The sequence below is a fragment of the Pogoniulus pusillus genome, chromosome 11 (genome assembly GCF_015220805.1).
Source record: "Pogoniulus pusillus isolate bPogPus1 chromosome 11, bPogPus1.pri, whole genome shotgun sequence".
NCBI lineage: Eukaryota > Metazoa > Chordata > Aves > Piciformes > Lybiidae > Pogoniulus > Pogoniulus pusillus.
In genome coordinates this window covers 10,821,782-10,845,853 of record NC_087274.1, presented here as the reverse complement: position 1 = coordinate 10,845,853, position 24,072 = coordinate 10,821,782, and the positions used below count along the sequence as shown (strand labels likewise).

At 49.8% G+C, this 24,072-nt stretch overlaps 1 protein-coding gene across 1 annotated transcript in view; it reads left to right on the top strand.

Moving 5' to 3' along the window:
• Positions 1 to 714: 714 nt before the first annotated feature.
• The window catches only part of MYO15B (myosin XVB), a 50,553-nt gene continuing 27,195 nt past the window's right edge, over positions 715 to 24,072 (top strand). The window contains exons 1-24 of the mRNA XM_064151737.1: positions 715 to 2,272; positions 2,587 to 2,648; positions 2,836 to 3,039; positions 3,114 to 3,175; positions 4,173 to 4,236; positions 5,338 to 5,447; positions 6,380 to 6,447; positions 6,816 to 6,934; positions 7,237 to 7,340; positions 11,020 to 11,083; positions 12,555 to 12,668; positions 14,801 to 14,962; positions 15,742 to 15,855; positions 17,014 to 17,072; positions 17,163 to 17,286; positions 17,823 to 17,918; positions 18,498 to 18,629; positions 18,817 to 18,942; positions 19,563 to 19,640; positions 19,964 to 20,112; positions 20,228 to 20,273; positions 21,384 to 21,559; positions 21,962 to 22,055; positions 23,718 to 23,795. Of these exons, the coding sequence (XP_064007807.1) occupies positions 715 to 2,272; positions 2,587 to 2,648; positions 2,836 to 3,039; positions 3,114 to 3,175; positions 4,173 to 4,236; positions 5,338 to 5,447; positions 6,380 to 6,447; positions 6,816 to 6,934; positions 7,237 to 7,340; positions 11,020 to 11,083; positions 12,555 to 12,668; positions 14,801 to 14,962; positions 15,742 to 15,855; positions 17,014 to 17,072; positions 17,163 to 17,286; positions 17,823 to 17,918; positions 18,498 to 18,629; positions 18,817 to 18,942; positions 19,563 to 19,640; positions 19,964 to 20,112; positions 20,228 to 20,273; positions 21,384 to 21,559; positions 21,962 to 22,055; positions 23,718 to 23,795 (3,963 nt within the window). The remainder of the gene's footprint in view (positions 2,273 to 2,586; positions 2,649 to 2,835; positions 3,040 to 3,113; positions 3,176 to 4,172; positions 4,237 to 5,337; positions 5,448 to 6,379; positions 6,448 to 6,815; positions 6,935 to 7,236; positions 7,341 to 11,019; positions 11,084 to 12,554; positions 12,669 to 14,800; positions 14,963 to 15,741; positions 15,856 to 17,013; positions 17,073 to 17,162; positions 17,287 to 17,822; positions 17,919 to 18,497; positions 18,630 to 18,816; positions 18,943 to 19,562; positions 19,641 to 19,963; positions 20,113 to 20,227; positions 20,274 to 21,383; positions 21,560 to 21,961; positions 22,056 to 23,717; positions 23,796 to 24,072) is intronic.

Sequence of the window (24,072 nt, the reverse complement as noted above, 5' to 3'; positions counted from 1 at the left end):
CTGCACGATGTTTCCTGTCATAGGTGAACTGAGATAAGCTCTCACATGACCCTGAGCACTGGAGAAATGCCTCCATCCAAGACTCAGCACAAAAAGGTTGGAAGAGAGAAGGTGCTGGATTGTGGGAGAAAGGCAAACTCCCCAGGGGATTCAAAGAGCCACTGCGGGAGACGGAGGGATGCTAAGAGTAAAGGTCAGATGAAGGGCAAAGAGTCATTGCCTGAAGAAGATGACACCATTGAAGACAACCCTTTAAAAAGCCAGAGGCCACTGAGACTTCAGGGAAGCAAAGAAGATGGCCACAGGAAGTTGTTCCAGGGAAGGAGAGCTTACAAGAGAGCTGATAAAAGAGAATCTGCTTTGGGGAGAAAACATGGAGAGCAGTTAGCACCCAGGCTGGAGGGGAGAAAAGGCAAAGCCTGCAAGCGTCAGGACGCGGCAGCAGGCAGAGAAAGTGAGCACAGCAGTGACAAGGAGGAAAAGGCCACCACAAACAGTTTCAAAAGGTGGTATGGAAAGCGTCTGGCTGTTAGAGAAAGAGGCACTGGGGCAGAGCCTGCAGTGGCTGCTGCGGTGCTGCGTGTTGAAGGCTCCCTTCCAAAACGCGTCGTGCCGCAGAGGGCACCCGCTGCCAGCCCGAGGGGAAAGCACAGTGAGGATCACGGTGCTAGGGAAGCTCCTCAGCAGAGGTCAGATTCTCAATCCCCAGGCAGTATGGCACAGGGAAAGGGGGAGAGGACTGGGACAAGGCAAGCTGGGAAGCACAGCAGGATTGTCATCACTGAAAGTGCAGAGGAAAGTATCCTGCAAAGCTTGGAGAAGTCCTGCTCCGACTCCAGCAATGGAGGCTACCAGACCTGCAAAAAAGGTACAGAGGAGACTGTAGTGGACAGCACAGCAAGCAGTGAAGAGAGGAGTAGTTCTTCAGAGGAAGATGGAGTCACTGAGAAAGAAACCATGCCCAAAGTGGTTGAGAAAAAAGGCTGCAAGGATCTGCTTGAGGCTACCAGTGAAGCATCTCTTGAAACTGAAAGGGAGCAGGTTGCTACAGAGGGAAGGGATGGATCTGAGGATGAAGGCACTGACTTTGCAGGGTTGGAGGCACAGGAGCAAATGAAGAATCAAGATGCCATGCCAAGAGAATCAAAATCTATTCTAACAGAGAACAGTAAGGAAGAATATGATGTAAGCATTGCAGGAACCCAAAGTAACAAAGTTAAGAGCAGAAAAAATGGCAACAATGAAGTAGGCAAGGTAGAAAGTACTAAAGTTCAAGACATGTCCAAAGATGCACACGACAGTCCTGACAGCAGTGGGGAGAACAGTGCTGAAGAGAGCACTGACAGAGGAAAAGAAAATGCAACAAAACCACTGCTGCCTACTGCTGCGAAAGCAAAACTCCTCCTTGGCCTTAGCAAAGTACTTGAAGGAACTGAACAGAAAGAGAGGGGGAATGATGAGGGCAAGGCTCTAGAAGGTAGCCTTTTGGTACCCAAGCAGCAGATGACAATGACTGAGAAATCTGGGAAGTGTGAAACTGCAGAACAAGATAAAGCAGTCAGGCAGAGGGACAGTTGGTCAGACTTCAGAAAGCAGGAGTCAGCAACAGTGATGCTTGCAAAGAAATGCTCTCCTCGGGCCCAAATCCTTCTCAGTCTGAAAAACAAACACAAAAGTGCTGAGACCAAACTATTAACAAGCTGTAAACCAAATCCTGTCCAGATGGCTTTGGAAACCAACTCTGGCCTGAAAAATGTTGAGAGCATCTGTTCCAAACCCGTGGCTCTAGAAGCTCTCAGCTCACAGAAGGAACCCAGCACAGCTCAGAGTTTTGGAGAGAAAAGTCCCAAGCTTTCAAATATTTCAAGCTGCTCCACTATTACCAAAAGATCATCTGAAAAGCAGGTCCTTGGCAAGAAGATGAAAGTTGGGAAAGATAAACTGAGTTCAGGCCAGATTTTAGAGGCAAGAAAAGAGACAGCAGCAGAAGTGGTTGCAGAGGCACCTTCAGCAAAAGAAAATGTGCAGGGTGGGAAGGGAGCCAAGAACTTGCACACTCGTTCTGCTTTTAGCAAAGCCACCAGCTGGCTCGGTGAAAAACCTGCCAAGAACGTGAGCCTGAAAGCTCGCCTTCTGCGTGTGGCACGTGCAGTTGGAATTTCCAGATGGATCCTGAAGAAATTTGGGAAGAGGAAGAAGAAGGAGAGCAGCAAACCTTTTGGATTCAGAAGTAGAGTGGCAATCCGGATTATAAGCCCTGCTGGGTGGCTTGGTAGGTCTGGCAAAGCCTTCCCTGGTGCAGCCAGGCAGCTGGGGAGGGTTGAGTTGAGTGACAAAGAATCTTCTTCTCCACTGTTGGAGGGAAAAGGTGGTCCTCAATTGGCAGAGGAAGTGAGATGCTTTGATTTGCCTTCTGGTGATTCCTCTCTTCACGGAACCAGTTCCTGTCCATACTTGCTTAGCTTGGAGGAGGGTACAGACAGTGCTACTGATGCCAGGTTTGCTGTAGTATTCCCCAGAGTCCAGAGCATGCTTAAGACAAAGAACTCCTTCTCCAGGGGCTCTGGCATTGGCTATTCCCTAAAGAAACTGAGATCTCCATCAGGCGGAAAATCTGCGATGCCTGTGCAAAAGGGTTGCAGATTCAAGTGTGACCTTCACAGACCCATGACAGATCAAAGCCTTCAGAGACAAAGTGAGCAGGGCTTCCTTCCACATCGAGCAGAGGATCCAATACATACTTCAGATTATTCCAGCCAGGTAGATGTCAAAGAGAGCTCAGGTGTCCTCCAGACTGCACGGTCCATATCCTCACCTTGTGTTCACTGGGCTCAGCAGCAGGCTCGGGGATGTGGCCCTGCAGCATGGCTCAACTCTGAACTGCTGCTGCCACGACTCACCATCGAGAACCTAAGCAAATGGGCCACCTACAGAGAACCACATTTGGCCAACAGCCACCTGATGAAGGTCTGCAAGGATCAGTGGGAGGCAGAAGACACCACAGACGATACACTAGAGATGGAATTCCTGCAGGAACAGGTATGGGTGTTGTCTCCTGTAGTGGAAAGGAGCTGAACTTGTCCTAATTTTCAGTGATTTTCTATGCATTCCAGGCATGCATGTGTGAAGACCACTGTGTAGAAGCTGAGAAGATTGAAGATCTAACCAGACTTGAGTATGTGTTGCCAGTCCATATTCTGCAGCTAGACAAAGCTCCCAGGGGCTTGTTTGTTGTCCTTCAGAGCTACTGTTGCCTCAATAACTGAGAGCAGAATGTAGATCCTTGCCCACCATGTGAGGAAATAGAACTGATGTGATGTGTGCCACAGCTGAGGAACTGATGATCCACAGTAAAGCAGAGTGCAAAACTGAGCTGCACTGTTGAAGTTCTGGACCTGTGCTGAGTCATGTGGGGAGCAGCACAGGAGAGCTCTGTTGTCTAGAGCATGTCCCCAGGCCCTGCTGTACAGAGAGCACATGGAGTCTGCAGTCACACACCAGAGACAGCAGCTCATCCTGGGCAGCAGACTTACACACAGATGCACGCAGGGAGCTCTGCCTCTCCTGTGAAATGGTTCCCAGTCCTCAGATGGGCTCTAAAAAAAGCCAAATCTATTTTATGGGTAGGGGAAATGAGGTTTAGAGGCTGATGTGACTCCTGTAGTGTTGCAGAGGGACAGAACTGGGAATTTAACATGAAGTGGGTGGTAGGTCAGGACAACTTGCAGGATGAGAGGCATATTTCTCTGTCCTTTGCCTCCTGACAGTGGCAGCTGTGGCTTTAGTGACTCCAGTTCCCTTCAGCTGCTGCAGCAAACTCAGGCCCTACATCTTTACCAGCTTTGAAATCACAGGATCACTGCTGTTGCTGAAAGAGAAGCACCTAGCACTTCTCTTATGTTCTGCACCTCAAACTGTGCCATCTGGTGAGGTCAACATCTGTCAAGGTGGTGTGCAAGGAGATATGGCCACGTGGAGATGGCCAGGCTGGAGGTGCTGAGCTCTGGCTGCTCTGTTCTCTGATATGTGTAATCATAGGCATGTTGGAACCAGGTGAAGGCAGTGAATCGTTTCAGATCCCAGCCTCCTACAAAACCCTCAGGAGGGCAGAGAAGTTAGTGTGAACATGTGCAAGTGAAGCTTATGTCTGACAAGTCCTTTCCTGTCTGTAGGGAAATCTGTGAGAGCTCCGTTCTGCTGTGCCTGAAGAGGAGGTTCCATCTCAATCTTATTTATGTATGTATGGGAGTGGTGGTTGGTTTGGTTCTCTTCAGTGGTTATTGCCTCTGGACAATGAGCTTTAGGAGAGAAGGATTTCTGTCATTCCATCAAGCTTTAATAAGGCACCAAGTAGCCCAAGAGCTCTCTCCTTACTGGGAGCAGTGATAAGAAGGACACTCACGCTGCGTTTGCCCAGGAGACAGGTAGTGTGTTTGTGATAAAACCTGAAAGTGCCAGAGCTTCTTTCAGTGTGGTGTTTGTGGTCTGGGGTCACTGCCTCAGCTGCTGCTAGTGGATCTCTCCTGGTTTAGCAAAGCAGCTCTGAGTAAAAAAAAAACAACAAAAGGAGGAATCTCAAGAAGAAATGTGAGAGTATCTGCAAACGCTCCACAGTGTTGCAGTGCAGAGCCAGTTCTGGATGGCTGATTGCTCTCTTTTGTTTACTGGCTCAGATGTGCAAACCTGTGCCTGTCATTTCACATCAAGCTTGGTGAGCATAGAAGGTTTCACCTCAGCGTGAGGAGAAACTTCTTTACAATGAGGGTGACAGAGCACTGGAGCAGGCTGCCCGGGGGGGTTTTGGAGTCTCCTTCTCTGGAGGCTGTCAAAATCTACCTGGATGCATTCTTGTGTGGCCTACCCTAGGAAACCCTGCCTTGGAAGGGGGATTGGACTGGATGATCTCTGGAGGTCCCTTCCAACCTCTAAGGTTCTGTGCTTCTGTGACCAGTGAAGATGACCATGGGCCAGTGGTCCCAAAATATTAGAATCATAGAATCAACCAGGTTGGAAGAGACCTCCAAGATCATCCAGTCCAACCTATCACCCAGCCCTAGCCAGTCAACTAGACCATGGCACTAAGTGCCTCATCCAGTCTTTTCTTGAAGACCTCCAGGGAAGGTGACTCCACCACCTCCCTGGGCAGCCCATGGCAGAGCTTTGAAAATAACCACTGAAAAACTGTGCTATGGGCTGCACAGGCTGTCAGGAGAGACACTCTTCCTCTAAAGGTTATGCTAATCTTTGTATCACTATGTGTGCAGTTGCATTGCTCACCCAGAAAATTCTGTAGAGCCACCAAATTGTCTTTTTTTCCCTTTCTTATTTTTGTCCTAGACTTACATTGGGCAAATTCTGATTTCTGTGAATCCTTTCAAAGACCTCAGCATCTACTCTGAAGATGTGGCTACCCAGTACCACCAAGGAACACTCTCAAACAATGCCCCGTAGGTTTCTCTTCCTCAAATAACTCCCTAGAATCTGTTCTCTGTGTGCTCCAAAAAGGGCTTTATGTTCCTCCTGCTGCCTCATAGGTCAAGGTGAATGCCAGGGGAAATGCACAACCCATTTGGCAAAGTTGTAGTTGCTCAGAGCTGTAATGCCACAGAGATAAACTCTTCAGGTTTCTGCAGTGTTGCTTGAAGGTGCCTCCTGGGACTGTTCCTGGGCAGTTCTGGCCAGGAATGCCACAGAGCTAAACTGTTCAAGTCAAGTTTCTTTAGTATTGCTTGAAGGTGCCTCTTGGGACTGTGCCTGGGCAGTTCTGGCTGTGTGTGCTCCCCACAGTGACAGCAGCAACGACTCTAAGCTTAGAGAAGGAGCTCATGCCCCTGTTTGAAGAACTGAGGCAGGTTGTTGAAGTTTCTTGACTTTTGACACTGGTACAGTCCCACCAAAGCTGTTTTGACAGATGGTTTGCAGGTTCCTCTAGTGCAGATAATGCTGCTGGTGCCCCTTACATTGAATACCATGCAGAGACCATTAGGTTAGAGTGAAGAGGTCCTGAAGGAATGGGCTGCCCAGGGAGGTGGTGGAGTTGCTGTCCCTGGAGGCGTTCAAAGAAAGCCTGGATGAGGCACTTAGTGCCATGGTCTGGGTGATTGGATAGGGCTGGGTGATAGGTTGGACTGGTTGATCTTGGAGGTCTCTTCCAACCTGGTTGATTCTATGAAGCTGAAGTCTGCAGTAGCTTGTAGGAGTGGTATTAATCTGATGTCATCAAAGAGCAAATCTCTGATTTTCCTGGCTCCTCACATCTCTCAGATCAAGACACTGGCCCAGCTCTAATGTAAATCATTGCTGAGTGAGCTTTTAGTGCTGTATTTGTGAGGTGGAAACACAAGGTTAGCTGACTGGGATTTTCTTTCTGTGCATCTAGACACATCTTTGCCATAGCAGAGATGGCCTACAGCTTATCCCAGTCCTCAGAGCAAGAGCAATGTGTCATCATCAGGTAGGACATAAGGGTGCTTCTCCTAAGGCTTCTTAATTCCCTGCTGTGAAATGTTCACCTTTGCATTTTGTGGTCCTTAAGTTTCTCATTCTGAATCTTGTGAGAAGGCTGTCAGCAGAGAACATAAGATGTTCAGATACACTCTGAATTTATCTTCACAGCACTTTGGAAGGCTGAATGAGAAGGCACTGGCATTTTGCAGTGGAATCTCATTTGGGCCTCTCTTGTCAAGTTATCTGTGTTTCAAACACTATGTGATAGATCTTCAGTTGTTGTAAATCAGTTGTTGTAAACTCCCCTGATTTCCTGTAGCAGCTCCTCTGATATGTCTAAATTAGATCATTCTGCTGTGATGCCAATTTCCTTACCTCTCCTGCCTGCAGCGGACGCAGTGGATCAGGTAAAACAGAAGCTGCCAAAGCAATTGTGCAATACCTGACCATGCTGTACCAGGGATCAGACAGCCACAGGACCAGGCAGGTAAGAGGCAGCTGGAATTGGCTTTTTGCTGCAATGCTTCAGCAAGCAGTAGAAGCCAGAGAGAATTTACAGCAGTCTGGGAGCAGAAATAAAGTGAAAGATCACAGCAGTGAAGGCAAAAACCTCACAGAGCAACTCACACGTGATACCAAGACAGCCTCCAAAAGAGACTGCCTGAGCCAGGCAGGAATTATTTCAGTGAAGTCTCATTCTTCTTGGACTTTCAAACAGTTACTTAAGTCCCTATGGGGTTTAAAAACCTGTGATTGTTGCTGAAGTGAGCTCTCCCTCTTTCCTTCAAGCCCTGCAGTGTCCTACCTATCCTGGAGAGTTTTGGGAATGCCAGAACCATCCTCAACGACAACTCCAGCCGTTTTGGAAAGCTTCTCAGTGTTCACCTGCGACAGTGAGTTAAAGGAGCACCTGGGGATGCTGTCCTTTGCATCTGCCACAGGGTGTTTGGGTGAGAAAAGGTCATGCTCAGAGCTCATGCCATAGCCCTTGCTTCCCTACACTCTTGTTGTCATATAGCATAGGAAGAGGATGAGTCTACACCCTTGTCTTGCTCTTAGGTTTCCTCCACAAAAGAATGCATCTTCACCTCTCAAGATGGGTAACGAATTAAGAACATAAGAATGGCTGAACTGGTTGGCACCAAGGAGCCCTCTAACACAATACTGCGTCTCCAGCACTGGCCACAAGCATTCAGGGAGGCAGGAGCAAGAACAAGCCAGGGAGTGACAGGACTAGGGGCAATGGAGCAAAGCTGGAGGTGGGGTAGGTTCAGACTGGATGTGAGGAGGAAGTTGTTCAGCATGAGAGTGGTGAGAGTCTGGACTGGGTTGCCCAGGGAGGTGGTCGAGGCCCCACCCCTGGAGGTGTTTGAGGCCAGGCTGGATGAGGCTCTGGGCAGCCTGCTCTAGGGTAGGGTGTCCCTGCCCATGTCAGGGGGAGTTGGAACTAGATGATCCCTGTGGTCCCTTCCAACCCCGACTGATTCTATGATTCTAAATACATCTAATGCTTTCCTCTAGCATTCTGTTAGCTTGTACCCATCTCAGCAGCTCAGGAGTCATTCTGAGACTCCTGGTTTTCCAGTTTCCTCTTGGAGTCATGCAAACTTCATGCCTCTGCAGCAGTCCTTGGCAAGTGTTCTACAGGTCTAACCAGTTCTGTGAAAAACACCTTTTTTGTTTGCAGCTTGCCTCCTTTTTTTTTTCTATGACTGTTGCCAAGCACTGAGCTGATATTTTCCTGGAACCATCTATCATAACCCCAAGGTTCTACACAGCAATGGTTAACTGGGAGCCTGTCAGTGTCTGTGTGCAGCTGTATGCATCACTTTGCCCTGTATGCAGCAGCGGTTAACTGGGAGCCTGTCAGTGTCTGTGTGCAGCTGTATGCATCACTTTGCCCTGTTTGCAGCAGTGGTGAACTGGGAGCCTGTCAGTGTCTGTGTGCAGCTGTATGCATCACTTTGCCCTGTATGCAGCAGCGGTTAACTGGGAGCCTGTCAGTGTCTGTGTGCAGCTGTATGCATCACTTTGCCCTGTTTGCAGCAGTGGTTAACTGGGGGCCTGTCAGTGTCTGTGTGCAGCTGTATGCATCTCTTTGCCCTGTTTGCAGCAGTGGTTAGCTGGGAGCCTGTCAGTGCCTGTGTGCAGCTGTATGCATCTCTTTGCCCTGTTTGCAGCAGTGGTTAGCTGGGGGCCTGTCAGTGTCTGTGTGCAGCTGTATGCATCTCTTTGCCCTGTATGCAGCAGCAGTTAACTGGGAGCCTGTCAGTGTCTGTGTGCAGCTGTATGCATCTCTTTGCCCTGTATGCAGCAGTGGTTAGCTGGGAGCCTGTCAGTGTCTGTGTGCAGCTGTATGCATCTCTTTGCCCTGTTTGCAGCAGTGGTTAGCTGGGAGCCTGTCAGTGCCTGTGTGCAGCTGTATGCATCTCTTTGCCCTGTTTGCAGCAGTGGTTAGCTGGGAGCCTGTCAGTGCCTGTGTGGAGCTGGGATTCCTTTGCCCTGTATGCATCACTTTAGATTTATCTACAGTGCATTTTATGTGCCACTGCCTTGCTCACTCACTCAGAGTTGTAAGGTTTGTCTGCATTTGTTCACTGCTGCCCTTCATCCTCACTGCCTTGAAGCTTTGTCACGTTGCTGCTCAGCCTCTTGCTTAGGTCAGTTATCACACCTGGAGTCACACTCGCAGGACAGAGCATAGGCACTTGATGGGATTTTAGTGGTTGTCTCCCACTGTGAAGAGAGTTAGCCAAATCCCATGGTTGGATCTTCCCTTTTTATGCAGTGGTTACTTAGTTTCCATGACCAGTCCTACAGCTTTGCCAAAGCCTTTTCAAATCTCACTTAGACTCTATCCCTTAGACAGTAGAATCATGAAAGGTGGAAAAGACCTTTAAGATCATTGAGTCCAACTGTAACCCAACTACCATGACCACTAAACTATATCCTGAAGAGCCACATCTACCACTTCTTCAGCACCTCCAAGTGTTCATTCTGGTGGTAGGAAGATGGGTTCTTGAACTAAAAGAGGGTAGATTTAGATTAGATGTAAAGAAGAAACTCTGAGGATGGCGAGACACTGCCACAGGTTGCTGAGGGAATTTGTGGATGCTCCACCCCTGCAAGTGTTCCAAGTCAGGTTGAACAATCTAGATATCAGTATCTGGGGAAGAACAGCCCCAGGTATAAGTGTAGGTTGGGGACTGACCTGTTGGAAGGCAGTGAAGGGGAAAAGGATCTGGGAGTCCTAGTGGATGGGAGGTTGATTATGAGCCAGGAGTGTGCTCTTGTGGCCAGGAAGGCCAATGCCATTCTGGGGCATTGTTAGAAGGGCTGCAGTTAGTAGGCAGAGAGAGGTTCTTCTCTCCCTCTACTCTGCCATGGCAATGGGTGGAAGCTGAGGCATAGGAAGGTTCATGGAAACATGAGGAGGAATTTTGTCCCTGTGAGGGTGACAGAGCACTGGAACAGGCTACCCAGGGGGGTTGTGGAGTCTCCCTCTCTGGAGGCATTCCAAACCCAGTTGGATGTGTTCCTGTGTGATCTGGTATTAGTGCTCCTTCTTTGGCAGGAGGGTTGGACTGGATGAGCTTTTGAGGTCCCTTCCAGCCCCTGACATTCTGTAATTCTGTGAACAGGGCTTTGAGAAATCTGAGCTATTGGAAGGTGTCTCTGCCAGTGGCAGGTTGGAGTGAGATGAACTTGAAGATTCCTTCCAACTGAAACCATTCTATGATTCTTATCTGCAAATTTGTCATCCCCTTCAAATGCCTCTGGGAGGTTGGTGAGAGGAGCTCCTTGTACCAAAGCCATATTGGGTCTCCTCAGAGCAGTTGCATATATTCAGGTGCCCACTAATGCAGCCCTTCATTACACAGCTACCTGATCTGCATGGGACACATGACAGGCTGAAGGATCTGTACATCTCAGAATTAGCCAGGTTGGAAAAGACCTTTGAGATCGTTGAGTCCAACCTATCACCCAACCCTTCTAATTAAGCCATGGCACTAAGTGCCTCAGCCTCCTTTTAATCACCTCTGGGGATGGTGACTCCACCATATCCTTGCATGCAGTTCAATTCCAGGCTGCTGACTGTGTGACTCACCATTGCTGCAGTATTTGGACATCCTGATTTTGACCCAGGATCGCCAGACAGCAAGGTGGTCCCTGCCCCACAGGCTGTCAGCCTGACATATGAGGTGGGTGGGCAAGGTCAGATGGGGCTGTGGCAATGCAGCAGCAATCAAGTATCACTGAAAGGAAGGGGCATGGCATGTTCCCTGAACCATTCTCAGGGCATATCCTGTCAGGATCACTCAAATCCAAGCTTCTTTTGTACTCTGGAGCCTGTTCATAACCTACACTCACATTTGTATATTTCATAGCTGCTTTCTCTGCAGTAGTCTGACATGAAACACCAGTGCTGGAAAGCTTCAAGGTTCGGACCAAGCTGGTCAGGTTACACCTTTGCTTCTCAGCAGCAGCTTCCTCTGCTAAACCCTCAGAGAAATGATCAGCAGAAAATGTGTCACTAGCTTCTGACAGCATCTGTCCTTGTCTTACGTTTAGTGGTGCCGTGGTGGGAGCATCCATCTCCCAGTACCTGCTGGAGAAGTCTCGTGTGGTATTTCAGGTGAGTCCCAATGGGCCCCCCCTCCTTAGAGGGGTCATAGGATGTTAGGGGCTGGAAGGGACCCAAGGAGATCATCGAGTCCAACCTCCCTGCCAGAGCAGGGCAATATTATCTAACACAGATCACAGAGGAACACATCCACACAGGCCTTGAAAGGCTCCAGGAAAGGAGACTCCACAACCTTCCTGGGGAGCCTGTGCCAGTGCTCTGGGACCCTTACAGTAAAGAAGTTCCTCCTTGTGTTGAGGAGGAACCTCCTGTGCTGCAGCTTACACCCATAGGGGTCCCTCTCTCCCCTATTCGTACTTAGCTTTCAATTCGGTGTGAAATAACAGGAGTGGGAATAAGTGTGAGAAGTGCCTCTTGTTTATCTTGTTCTCAAGAAATCCATTCCCTCTGTGCAGCACAAGGTGATTGCTGATTTTATTTGAGCAAAACAGAAGGTCACTCTGTCCCAGGTTGAATTCAACTACTTCTTAGGGATTTATGGAAGTGAAAACCTTTCCTCAACTCATTTTTCTTAATGTCTGGAGTGCAGAAGATGTCAGATATGGGAGCTGTGTGAAAGGGACCACTCTCAAATGGAGCGCTCCTGAGGTGTCAGGGAGAAACCCTGAAAACTTCTTACATCTTAACTAGCTTATGGCTGGTTTCTGGCCTCCTTTTGCTGGGCTGAGTTTCAGCACCCTGCACTGTGAATAAATCTTACAAGGAGCGACTGAAGGAGGTGGGGCTGTTCAGCTTGAAAAGAGGAGGCTAAGGGGAGACTTCATCGCTGTCTACAGCCACCTGAAAGGAGGTTGTGAGAGGTTGGTGCTGGTCTCTTCTCACAGGTAAATAGCGAGGGAATGGCCTCAGTCTGTGACAGGATAGGTTTAAACTGAGGATTAGGAAAAGAAGTTGCCAGCAAGAGTGGACTGTGCTGCCCAGGGAGGGGTGGAGTCGCCAACCCTGGCTGTGTTTAAAAGTCATTTGGCTGTGGTGCTTGGGGATATGATTTAGGGTGAGCCTTGTAGGGTAGAGATATCAGTTGGACTTGGTGATCATGAGGGGATTTTCCAACCTGAACGTTTCTATGATTCTGTGAGTGTTTAGTTCATGGCAGCATTTATGCTGTAGGATTTTGGGACTGCACATGAAGGGAGGCTGTAGCCAGGTGGGGTTGGTCTCTTCTGCCAGGCACCCAGCAATAGAACAAGGGAACACAGTCTCAAGTTGTGGCAGGGGAGGTCTAGGCTGGATGTTAGGAGGAAGTTGTTGCCAGAGAGAGTGATTGGCATTGGAATGGGCTGCCCAGGGAGGTGGTGGAGTCACTGTCCCTGGAGGTTTCAAGCAAAGCCTGGATGGGACATTTAGTGCCATGGTCTGGTTGATTGGACAAGGCTGGGTGCTAGGTTGGACTGTTTGATCTTGGAGGTCTCTTCCAACCTGGTTGATTCTATGATTCAACTTGAACTGTCTGCCCTGCCAGGCCCACGGTGAGAGGAACTACCATGTGTTCTATGAGCTGCTGGCTGGGCTTCCTGTGGAGCAGAAAGAGGACTTGTACCTGCAGGAGGCAGAGTCTTACTTTTACCTGAATCAGGTGAGTGAGGCAAAGCAGGAATCGGCCAAGGCATCGCTTCTGTTTGGTCAGCGAGGCACTCACTCGCTTCTCTTCCCTCCTGAGGTGTGCCTCGTAGGGCTGTGATAAAATCTGCTCTGCTCCTTCTCACCTGACTCAAGGACTGCCTTTGCCTCTTCTTTGTTGTCTCACCTTTCAGACTCCCTTCTGCTCCCAAAGCAAGCCTTATACTGAAGTAGTCATTGTGTAGGTCCACAGCTCCACCGTGTGGGAGAAAAATCCTCTCCCCGTCTTTCCTCGCCTTTGCAGTTTGCGGTGGCACTGGAAGGAGCGCAGGGGATGCTGCTTTCCCACCCTCAGCAAAAAGCTCTTGCCTCATTGTCTGAGTAAATGGGTGGGAGCGTGAAACCCCAGCAATGTGCTGCTGCTTGCAGCCCATTCGAACTGGGAACTTGCTTGCCAGGGTTATGACAAAACATCACCCTGGAGCTCGGTTTCTTTGGGTTAAGAATGTTTCCCATGCTCGGGGAGTCCACAGCAGCAGGCAGATATCTTTCCAGCTGCGTGGGGCAGCTTTCCCGGGTGGGCAAACTCTTTTCAGCAGTCCTGGCCGTGTGTGGAAGCCCTGAGGAATGCTTGCTATCCTCTTTCCTTCGGGCAAGGAGGGGACAAGTACCACTAATTACTCAAGCATGGAGTAAAGGGCGCATGCCTTAAGGGCGGGGTGAAGTTGCTGCTTGGCAAAGGATCTGCATTGTAAACTGAACCTTTCAAAGTGGTCGCTAGCAGGAGTGTCTCAGCTTGCCTCTGAGGCAAGAGGAAAAGATCAGATCATGTGTAAAGATGTTATCAGATACTGACAAAAATCTCTCCTGGATCTTAGTCTTGGCAAGAAGCCGCCCAAGGGCTGCCTGGATCTCATTCTTGTCTGTCCTCATTTCATAGAATCATAGAATTAAGCACGTTGGAAGAGCCTCCAAGATCATCCAATCCAACCTAGCACCCAGCCTTAGCCAATCAACTAGACCATGGCACTAAGTGCCTCATCCAGGCTTTGCTTCAACATCTCCAGGGACGGTGACTCCACCACCTCCTTGGGCAGCCCATTCCAATGTCAATCACTCTATCTGGGAAGAACTTCCTCCTCATATCCAGTTTATACCTTCCCCGGCACAGCTTGAGACTGTGTCCCCTCATTCTGTTGCAGATTGCCTGGGAGAAGAGACCAACCCCACCTGGCTACAGCCTCCCTTCAGGTAGTTGTAGACAGCAATGAGGTCTGCCCTGAGCCTCCTCTTTTCCAGGCTAAAAACCACATGTCCCTCAGCCTCTCCTTATAGGGCTATGTCCCATGTGAATCTGATCAGCTGGAAACTTTCTGTCAGAGAATGCCCTTGTACACAGAAGCAGGTGCTACAGACCCCCTTGACCTGGGGTTTCTGCACAATTTAGGGTCACAGGCAGCTGTTACGAGTGCCCTCACTCATACTCGGGACAGCAAGGGTGCTATGCCCCTCCTGCAGTGAAGCCCTGTGGCAGAGGTCACTGAGATAACCCAGAGTGGCTTTCCAGGTGCACAGAACCCAGTTTGCTTTGACACAGATCCACAGATTGCATCAGGTCGGAGGGGACCCTCAAAGGGCATCTTGTCCAACTGCCCTGCAGGCAGCAGGGACACCTCCAACTAGAGCAGGCTGCCCAGGGTCACATCGAGTTTGATCTTGAATGCCTCCAGAGATGAGGCTTCAACCACATCCCTAGGAGACCTTTTCCAGTGGTTTACCACTCTCGTTGTGAAGAACTCTTTTCTTATGTCCAGAGACTACCCCTCACAATGGGCTCTGGTCTTTTCTAAGGTCGCAACTGCGATGTGACTTACCTGGGAGCAGATTCTGGCATCCCTTCTCTCATTGCAGTTCAGCAGTGGGCGAGGAGTAGCTGGTGAGCGATACCAGAAGCTTAAGGGCAAGAAAACTCTGGGAAGAAGAGAGTGGTCTGTCGTGAACGCTGAGCTCCCACTAGCGGTGTCTTTATTTCAGGGTCCTCCAGTCCTCGAAACAACAAACTGCTTCTCTGAAGATCGCTGCTAGTAACTCTGCTCCAGCCTGGGGCAAAAGAGGGCTGACCGCGATTATCTGTGCCTATTCTCTCAGGGCAGAGCCTGTGACATCCTGGGGAAGGAGGACAGTCAGGACTTTCTGGTTTTGGTGCAAGCTCTGGAGGGAATCAACCTCTCGGATGACCAGCTGACCTCCACCTGGGCTGTCCTGGCTGCCATCCTGCAGCTGGGCAACATCTGCTTTACCTCCTGTGAGGTAAACTAATCCTTGGCAGCTTGGGAATGGGCTGCTTTTGTCCTGTGTGATCACAGAATGTCAAGGGCTGGAAGGGACCTCGAAAGCTCATCCAGTCCGATCCCCCTGCCAGAGAAGGAGCACTAATACCAGATCACACAGGAACACATCCAACTGGGTTTTGAATGCCTCCAGAGAAGGAGACTCCACAACTCCCCTGAGCAGCCTGTTCCAGTGCTCTGTCACCCTCACAGGGAAAAATGAGGAGTTCCTTCTCATGTTTAAATGAAACTTCCTATGCCTCAGCTTCCACCCATTGCCCCTTGTTCTGTCACTGGGCATCACCCAGCAGAGCCTGGCTCCAGCCTCCTGGCACTCACCTTTTACATAGTTCTAAACACTGATGAGTTAACCTCTCAGTCTCCTCTTCTCCAAGCAGCACAGCCCCAGCTCCCTCAGTCTTTCCTCATAAGAGAGATGTTCCATTCCCTTCATCATCTGTGGCTTTGTAATGGGACTGGGGACATTATTCTTGACTGAAGATGATACCCCTTGAAGACTGGTCTGTTCTTTTCACATTAGGCTCTAGACTGACCTCTGCAGGGACAGAAGATGGGAGGCAACCACAGATCATTAGCGCTTGGGTGGCTGTTTGAGGAGACAAAATGAACCTAGGTGCTGGTGGTTTTGCCCAGGCTGTGACTAGCTTTGTGCAGCTGAGATGCTGTTGAGAGCATTAACACCAGTGGAACCCAGTATCCCACCCAGAGGTGACACTGTTGTTGTTCTCCCTTCTTCAGAAGGAATCCTATGAACACGCAGCCGTCGCCAGCGATGCTGAGATTCAGATCGTGGCCAATTTGTTGTGTGTCTCAGCAGACTTCCTGCAAAGTGCTGTCACTCACCGTGTCACTGTGAGTACCATCCTGGTGATTCCTCGTTCATCCCAAAGCATGCAATGCCCCAGCCTAGTGCTCCATCAGCAGAAACGCCACCAGCTTAGGAGGTCCAAAATCTGGCAGGTAACGCAGGAGTGAAATGGTTGCTGTGCTGAGTCAGTGGCCTCAAGTTGCACCAGGGGAGGTTTAAGTTGGATCTTAGAAGAACCTTCCTTGGAAGGATTCTCAGATACTGGAACTGGCATCCTGGCCTGGCTCAGGAGCAGTGTGGCCAGTTGGACGAGGGAGGTTATTCTTCCCCCGTACTCAGCACTGGTCAGGCCACACCCTGAGTACTGTGTCCAGTTCTGGGCTCCTCAATTCAAGAGAGATGTTGAGGTGCTGGAACATGTCCAGAGAAGGGTGACAAAGCTGGTGAGGGACCTAGAACACAAAGCCTATGAGGAGAGGCTGAGGGAGTTGGGGTTGTTTAGCCTGGAGAAGAGGAGGCTCAGGGGTGACCTCATTGCTGTCTACAACTACCTGAAGGGAGGCTGTAGCCAGGTGGGGTTGGTCTCTTCTCCCAGGCAACCAGCAACAGCACAAGGGGACACAGTCTCAAGTTGTGCCGGGGGAGGTCTAGGCTGGATGTTAGGAGGAAGTTGTTGGCAGAGAGAGTGATTGGCATTGGAATGGGCTGCCCAGGGAGGTGGTGGAGTCACCATCCCTGGAGGTGATCAAGAAAAGCTTGGATGAGGCACTTAGTGCCATGGTCCAGTTGAGTGGCTAGGGCTGGGTGCTAGGTTGGACTGGCTGATCTTGGAGGTCTCTTCCAACCTTCTTGATTCTATGATTCTATGGCTCCCCAGAAAGGTGATTGAATCTCCTTCCCTGGAGGTATTTAAAAGATGCAGAGTGGGTGGTGCTGAGGGACATGGTTTAGCACCAGACTCAGCAGGGTTGGACTCAGGGATCTTAAGGGTCTTTCCCAACCAAAAGGATTCTATGATCAGTAATGGGGAGGAGCCAAACCCTTCCAGGCCACTCTGTAAATTCACATCTAGGAGGGCTCTTTTCTGACATGAAATATCTTTAGGCTTAACACTGACCAGCTGACTCCCACCTTGAAGTGTGGCTGCAAAACTCCAGTTATACCTTTTCCTTTGATCCTTGAGTAAATTCTCTCATGTCCAGGTGACGTCTTACGATCGCATCTTCAGCCCTCTGTCCCTAGAAGGAGCCATCGATGCCAGGTGACTTCTGCTGCTGCTCTCTGGGTTGGTGAGGTGTACCCAAGGCTTCTGCCTTTACAGTAACTCAGTTTGCTCCTTTCTTCCACTCAGGGATTCCATTGCCAAGACTCTCTATTACCTGCTCTTTGAATGGCTACTGCTGCAAATCAACGAGTGGTTGGCTCCTAGGGAATCAGACTGTGCCCTGGGCGTTGTGGACATCCATGGTTTTGAGGTTGCTTCCTCTGTTCTTTTGCTATTATCTGGGCTGGGAGTGTGTGCTGATTCTCCTCAGTCACTACCAGAAGCAGAAGGGTATCTGATGGGTTGTGTGAGCTCTCTTTTTGGTTCTGTTTTCTCTTGTTTTCTGGAAAGGAGGCAGCAGTTGTACCACTTCATGTAGGTGTCTGTGATAAGGGGGTTACCTCTTCTCAGAGGCAGTGGAGAAGTGCTCAGGGTGTGACTTAACACTTACTATAGACTCTTGCTCTGAACTGCTGTCTGAAGGAGCCCAAAGAACCAAATGTGATATATGTTTGCTGTACTGATGAGGTGAGCTGAATGAGCACATTCTTTGTGCTCCTTTGCAGCTTGTCTCACCTCTTGCTTTTCAGCTTAGTCAATAAACCAGGCTGCAAGCTTGCAAACCAGACATAATGTGATTTGAATTTCCCAGATTCACTTACTCTTACTGATCATCAGGATCAGCACCACCTGGTGAGAAAACACAGCCTGTGGGTTGAAAGTGATGAGGCCTTTTTGCCTTTGCAGGATCTAGGTGTGAACAGCTTAGAGCAACTTTGCATCAACTTTGCCAACGAGCACCTCCAGCATTTTTTCAGCCAGACTGTCATTGCCCAGGAAGAGGTAAATGGAACTCAGGCCAGCAGGTGAAAGGCAGCACGTACAGAATAAGCTGAGAGCAATCCTGTAGTGGAGAAACAAGAAGCTGAACAGAGCTGGCCCCTCTCAGGCAGTACCTGTGGAATCCTAGCCCAAAGAGCTGGCTGTTTTGTATCTAATACTGATTCTGTAATTAATCAAGAGAAGGGGAACCTGTTAGTGCTTAGCTCCCTTTGACACATTTTATACCTGAGTTGATCAAAATGAAGGATCTCAGACCCCAGCTGCTGCTTTTAAAGCCTGTTTGGTAGGTTCATTGCAGCATTTTATGCACCACCCATGCCTTGGAGATGGTATTACATTTATCAGCCTTGTTGCCCTTTACAGTTAATTTTATTACTTTGCTGAGCAGCTTTCCTCTCTTAAATGTGGAAAATCATTAGTGGCTTTAGAAGCTTCATAAAACAAACCCAGATCATTCTAGGGAAGTTCCCAACAGCAGTGAAGCTCTAACTTCCTGATGAATAAACAAACCCCCTGTTAACTTCTTCCTTTGCTCTTGTTTGCATGGCTGGATTTGACTGGTTGGTCTTTAACACACAGGAGGAATACAGCCAAGAGCAGCTAGCCTGGGTTCCCATTTCTAAGATGTACAGTGAGTCATGCCTAGATGTCTTTGCTGCAAAGCCCTATGGCATCTTGTGCATCTTGGACGACCAGACTGCACTGACTCAGGTGAGAAGCTTTTCTCCTGTTATGTGATCCCTATCACAGGATGGTTATGGTGAGGCAGATGAACAGATTGAACAGGGACTGTGATGACACAAGTATTAGATGTTTTGACCTTTGGTTTAACAGCTGCTTCTCAACCTACCAGATATGTTACAGCAATGAGAAAACATGTTTGTCATCTCCTGTACAGGCTACTGACCACACTTTCCTCCAGAAGTGTCACTACCATCATGAAAACAGTCCTTGGTACACCAAACCCAAGCTGCCTTTGCCAGTCTTCACAGTGAAGCACTATGCTGGCCCTGTCACCTACCAGGTGAGCTGGCAGTGGGCTGAGAACACTTGGAGCAACAGGCCAGCTTGGAAGCATGCTGTAGATGTCCTGATGGAGCAGCTCTGAGTGCTGTGAACAAAGCCTCTCTTTGTAACTGCACATCTCTGCCGAGCAAGAGTTATCAGAAATGATAAAGTTCTTATTAGGAAAGGCAACTAAGCTGCCTGTGGGCAGAAGCAAAGTTGGTAATGGGCTGAGCTCCACACAGCCTACATTTCCTGGGAACCCAGGAAAACTCTAGCTGCTGAATGGAGGCGAGGGTCAAAGCTCACTAGAAAAGGTGAAGTCCCTCCTCAAAGCAGAAGTCATTGCCTCCTCCTCTCTAGATCTGCCTGATCTAGGGTAGAGTGTCCCTGCTCATGGCAGGGGGGTTGGAACTAGTTGATCCTCGTGGTCCCTTCCAACCCTGACTGATTCTATGATTCTGCTTCTATGGTTCCTCTCCTAACAGCAGCAGGAGTGAGCAAGCTTCACTCGCTAGGGCTTTGCCCTTGTCTCACCTTTCCAGCTTCTGCCCCGAGTCAAGGTGTGTGCAAGAGGAGTGTTTAGCTGTGTGGTTGGTGGTCTGAATGGTGCATTAAAATCAGGCTTTGCCTCTGCAGGTCCACAAGTTTCTCAATAAAAACCGTGACCAGCTGCGTCCGGAGGTGCTGGATATCTTCTCCCAGAGCCGCCTCAAGGTACTGTAGTGGTTTGGGATGAAGAGGTTTGTTGCAGACACCTAACAAGTTACTCATTGCTTTCATATGAGAAGCAGAAAGATCCCTGTCAGGTGTCAGGAAAACCTGGGCAAACCATGAGGAGTTTTACTCTACTGAAAGACACTTGGGAACTGAGCAAATTGTCTTTGCTCTCAGTTGATGTGTTTGATACATGAAGAGCACAGGGTGCCTGGGAGTGCTGCTGGGTTCCTGGCACTGAGAATCATTTCCCAGTTCCAGCCAAATGAAACAGTTCTTTCCATGTAGGTCAGGGAGCTTTGGTCTTTTCTTTGTTTTTGCAGGTGGTGTCTCACATTTTCCAGAAGGCTAAAGCTGCCTATAGTCAGCAAAGAGAGCTGGGGGCCAGAGGCAAAGGGCTGAAGCCTCAGGCCTCCACGCTGGTGTCCAAATTCCAGCAGTCTTTGCAGGACCTCACAGCCAGGCTGAGGAGGTGGGAGATACCACTACGGTGCTATCCCTGCACTGGGCTGACTGCTGCAAGCAGAAGTCTTCCCAAGTCATCACAGAGGGGAGGATGATGCAAGGTTCTTCCTTCTGTTTTGCAGGAGCCATGCCTTCTTCATTCGCTGCATCTCCCCTAATCCCCAGAAGGTAGGGCAGCGCCCCTGACCTCCTGATGCAATCCTGCACTTCCTTGAAGTCCAGTCCTCTCCAGCAGCTATCCTTTCACAGTTGGAATTGGGACTTCTTTGCTTCATTTAATAGATTGAGACTTTCATTCCCCTTTCTTTGTCCCTCACCCTTCCCCGTGACCCTGTGAACTGGCCACATGCTGCAGCCAGTGTCAGCTGGAGCCAGTGCCAGCTGGACACCAGAGAATGTGCTGGGGTTTGTGGTGCATCACCCCCAGACCATAACAAGATCTAACCCAAGAACAGGATGACAGGAGGAGGCTCTTTCTAAGTTCTCTGCCTTCTGTCTCCTTTCTTTATTTCTTGTTTTGACTTTTTCTTCTGCCTTATGTTCACAGCTGTCCAATACCTTTGATGTGGAGCATGTCTCTGGTCAGCTGCGCCATGCCGGGATACTGGAGGCTCTCCACATTCGGAAGGAGGGATACCCAATCCGCCTTCCATTCCACAATTTCCTGGCCAGGTACAGTGTTGTACTGGCTTGGGATTCTCCAGCCACTTGAAGCCTGTATGAACTTGTCAGCACTGGATGTGGATTCCAGTTACAGCCCTGGCTTCATTTCAGGTATGGACTCTTGGCTGGGCAAAGGCACAGCTGCTTGGAGGAGAGGGAAGGCTGCTTGGCAGTGCTGTCTCATGTGATGGGGAACCCCTCAATGCTCTATCAGATTGGAGTGACAAAGGTGATGTATACAGAGAATCGTGCCTTGATCACACAGACCCTGCTTGCTGCTTGCCAGTGGAGAGAGAGCAGCTCAGCTTTCTGCTTGATGAGGGAGAATGTTGCATGCTTCACTTCCCTTTTGCTTTGCCTCTTGTCTCAAGTACTGAGGAAGGATTCTCAGCATTTCAGATAAGGAAACAGGAGACTGGCTCCAGGTGCTGCAGTAGCATGGCCAAGCTCCTTCACCGCCCCAGCATCGCTTGATGGAGATCTGGGCTTCTGCCTTTCCCATTACTGACCATCGCTCCCTGGTGATGTTTACCAGCCAGCCCCTTCTCTTACTGATCAGTTCCTAGAGAAGCTATCTGCTTTCCCTGTGGGTCAGCAGCTCTTCTCTTTGCCCAGGTCTTTCTGAAGGAGAAGGCCAGGCAGCTGCTGGAGAGGCGAAGGAGCCAGAGGCTGGCTTGGGCCATTGTCACTCTGCAAAGGCATTTCCGCTGCCTCCTGCGCCGCAGGCGCCTCCGCGTCCTCCAGGAGAAAGTCACACTCATCCAGGCTCACTTCCGAGGATACCAGGCAAGGTCAGCAGACAAGGGCCAGACAAAGCACAGCCTTGCCTAGGACAGCAAGGTGGGGATGTGCCTGACTGGGTCCCTTCTCATGTTGGCTCCTGGCCTGACTGCGCGGCATGGCAGAGGAAGGGCTTCCCCTCCTGGTTCCCAGCACTGAGCAGAGGTTCAGTGCAGCTGCTGCCAGAAGTGCTAGGAGTACTTTGCCTTGGTAAGGCTGATACTGGGAGAGAGTAAAGGTTGTAGGGAAAACACCTAAGAGAGGACAAGGCTTAACACAGTATGACCAAGCCCAGTCTGGCTGACTGTACCGATACTCTGTTTGGTCCATACCCTCAAGCTGAGTTCACAGCCTGCCTGAATTTTGTCGCTGTTTCCCTCATTGGCAGTGCTTCTCTTCTCCCATCCCTCTAGGAAGCGTTACAGGAGGCTGAAGAAGACTTTGGTGCAATTTAACACCACGATTTTAATCTCCAGACCTCTGATTCAAAGGAGGAAGCACTGCCAGGTAATAACACTCTTCTCAGGACCAGGTGTACTGGCAGGAGCTATTTCTGCTCCAAGCAGTGACAGCTGGTAAGTGGGTGAGGCCAGGGCAGGAATGGCATTCAAGAGTTTCCTGGAAGTGATTCAGTGAGGTGCCCTTCACCTCTGGATGACACAAATGTAGTCAAAAGAAGGAATCACAGAGGTGGGAGCCTTCTCTCTCTAGGCAAAGTTCAGAACCTGCAAAGGTACTCAAACATCACTGATTTGTGTGCCTGCCTGTGTCAGCTTCTCTAAGCTGCCCCACACCAGACATGAGCTTATCCCACCTGTGGCCTCCAGAAATGCTCTACTGTCTAAACTATAAGGAGTAATTCATGTTGGTCTTTAGTTGTCCAGTTAATTCTTCAGGGTTTTCCCAGATGGTGACTGAAATGCAAGATTTTGTCAGTCCACAGTGATCCTTCCCTGACCCTTTGCAGCCACCTCAGGTTGCTGAAGTCTTTGGCCCTTGGATGTCATCTGGGCTGATATCTGAAGTGAGAGCAGCATGGCAGTGGTTTGAGATGGAAAACTGCCTGCAGGAGAGAGCCATGGCTCTGACAAGTGGGTTGGATGTGTTTTGCACGAGCTATTGAAACAAAATTAAACCCAGAAAACCAGACCACTGATCCTTAGAGCAGCAACTGACCTCCCTGTAGGTGTCAGCTTCATGAGGGAAGGACCCAGTACAGCTGGCAAAGGATGAGGCAGATAGCTAAGGTCAGTGTTGCTGGAAGACTGCAGAGGTTCCTGCTGCTACACCATGCCCAGAGCACTGTGTGTGTATCTGTGCCTTTTCCTTCCCCTTCCTGCCTGGACAGGATCCACCCTTTCTTTTGCCCAGGTAACCACAACGGCACAGCTCTTTTGAATCTGTTTCACTTCCTCCAATATTTGCCTGTTGAGGTCTCTACACACGCAGTAGCAACAATAAAGATCTCAAAGTTCACCTGCTGCCAAGTTCCTCCTTCCCCCCCCCAGCCCCACAGCCCTGCCCTTTGGACTTTAGCAAGCCTGCTGTCATTGTCAGCCCAGCCCTCATAACCTTCCTCTAGTCACACTGCTCTGCAACACAGACAAGCAGGAGAGCCACAGGCAGAACCAGAGGTGTTCCTTTTCCATCTCGGAGTACGAGTCAGGTGAGTGGTGAGGCTGGGGGACAGTGAAACGGTTGGGAAGGGGCAGACCTGCAAGGGAGTTTGACATTTGGTGTCCCTCTCAACCCCTCTGAAGGGGTCCCTCTCCATGGACAAGTTCATCCATCTATGTCTGGGCTCTGTTACCTTGTCCTCTGCTGCTGGAGGAGCCAGGGGAACATTTGTGACAACTACTGTGTTCTTTTGTCCTGAGACACATCAGATGCTAGGCAAAGGAGGAAAGGGGTGGCAGGGATGCTGGGCAGGTGGTAAAAGCTCTTGTTGAGTTGTGTTGAGCAGGGCATGTGGTGTTCCTGCAAAGTTAAGGGCTTTACCTGGGCATCTCTTTCTTGATATGTTGTAGTGAGTCCTAAGAAGGCTCTGAAGCTGTTCTGTCATTTTGTCTGCTGGAACATGATGCCAGCTCCTGCCCATCCAAACTCAGCCCCCAGAAGGAGCAGTTTACCTATTTTCTCACTCCTCATCCCCCTTATATCTCCTAACAGCAGGAGTTAGAGGAAAGGAAAAGGAGGAGGAGGTTCCTGGACAGTTGGGACACAGAGAACACTCCCAGCCAAGGAATGGTAAGCTGTCAAACAGTCTGGGGCAGCCTGAGACAACAAGCCAGGCTCTCAGGGTGGTCTCCAGCCCCTCAGCTCAGGTTTGCTGGGGAACATCAAAACATCTGGAGAGTGAATAGGAATGCTGGAAAGCTATCAGCAAGAACTCCCTTCAGCTTGGAGCTCTCTAAGACATAATGGTCTCTTTAGGTCAGGGTTTTCCACTCCCTGGGCATAGTCAAGTGGTCCTGAGGCAGGGAACTGTGTTTGTTCACAGCACTGGACCTGCTCTTTGGAGCTG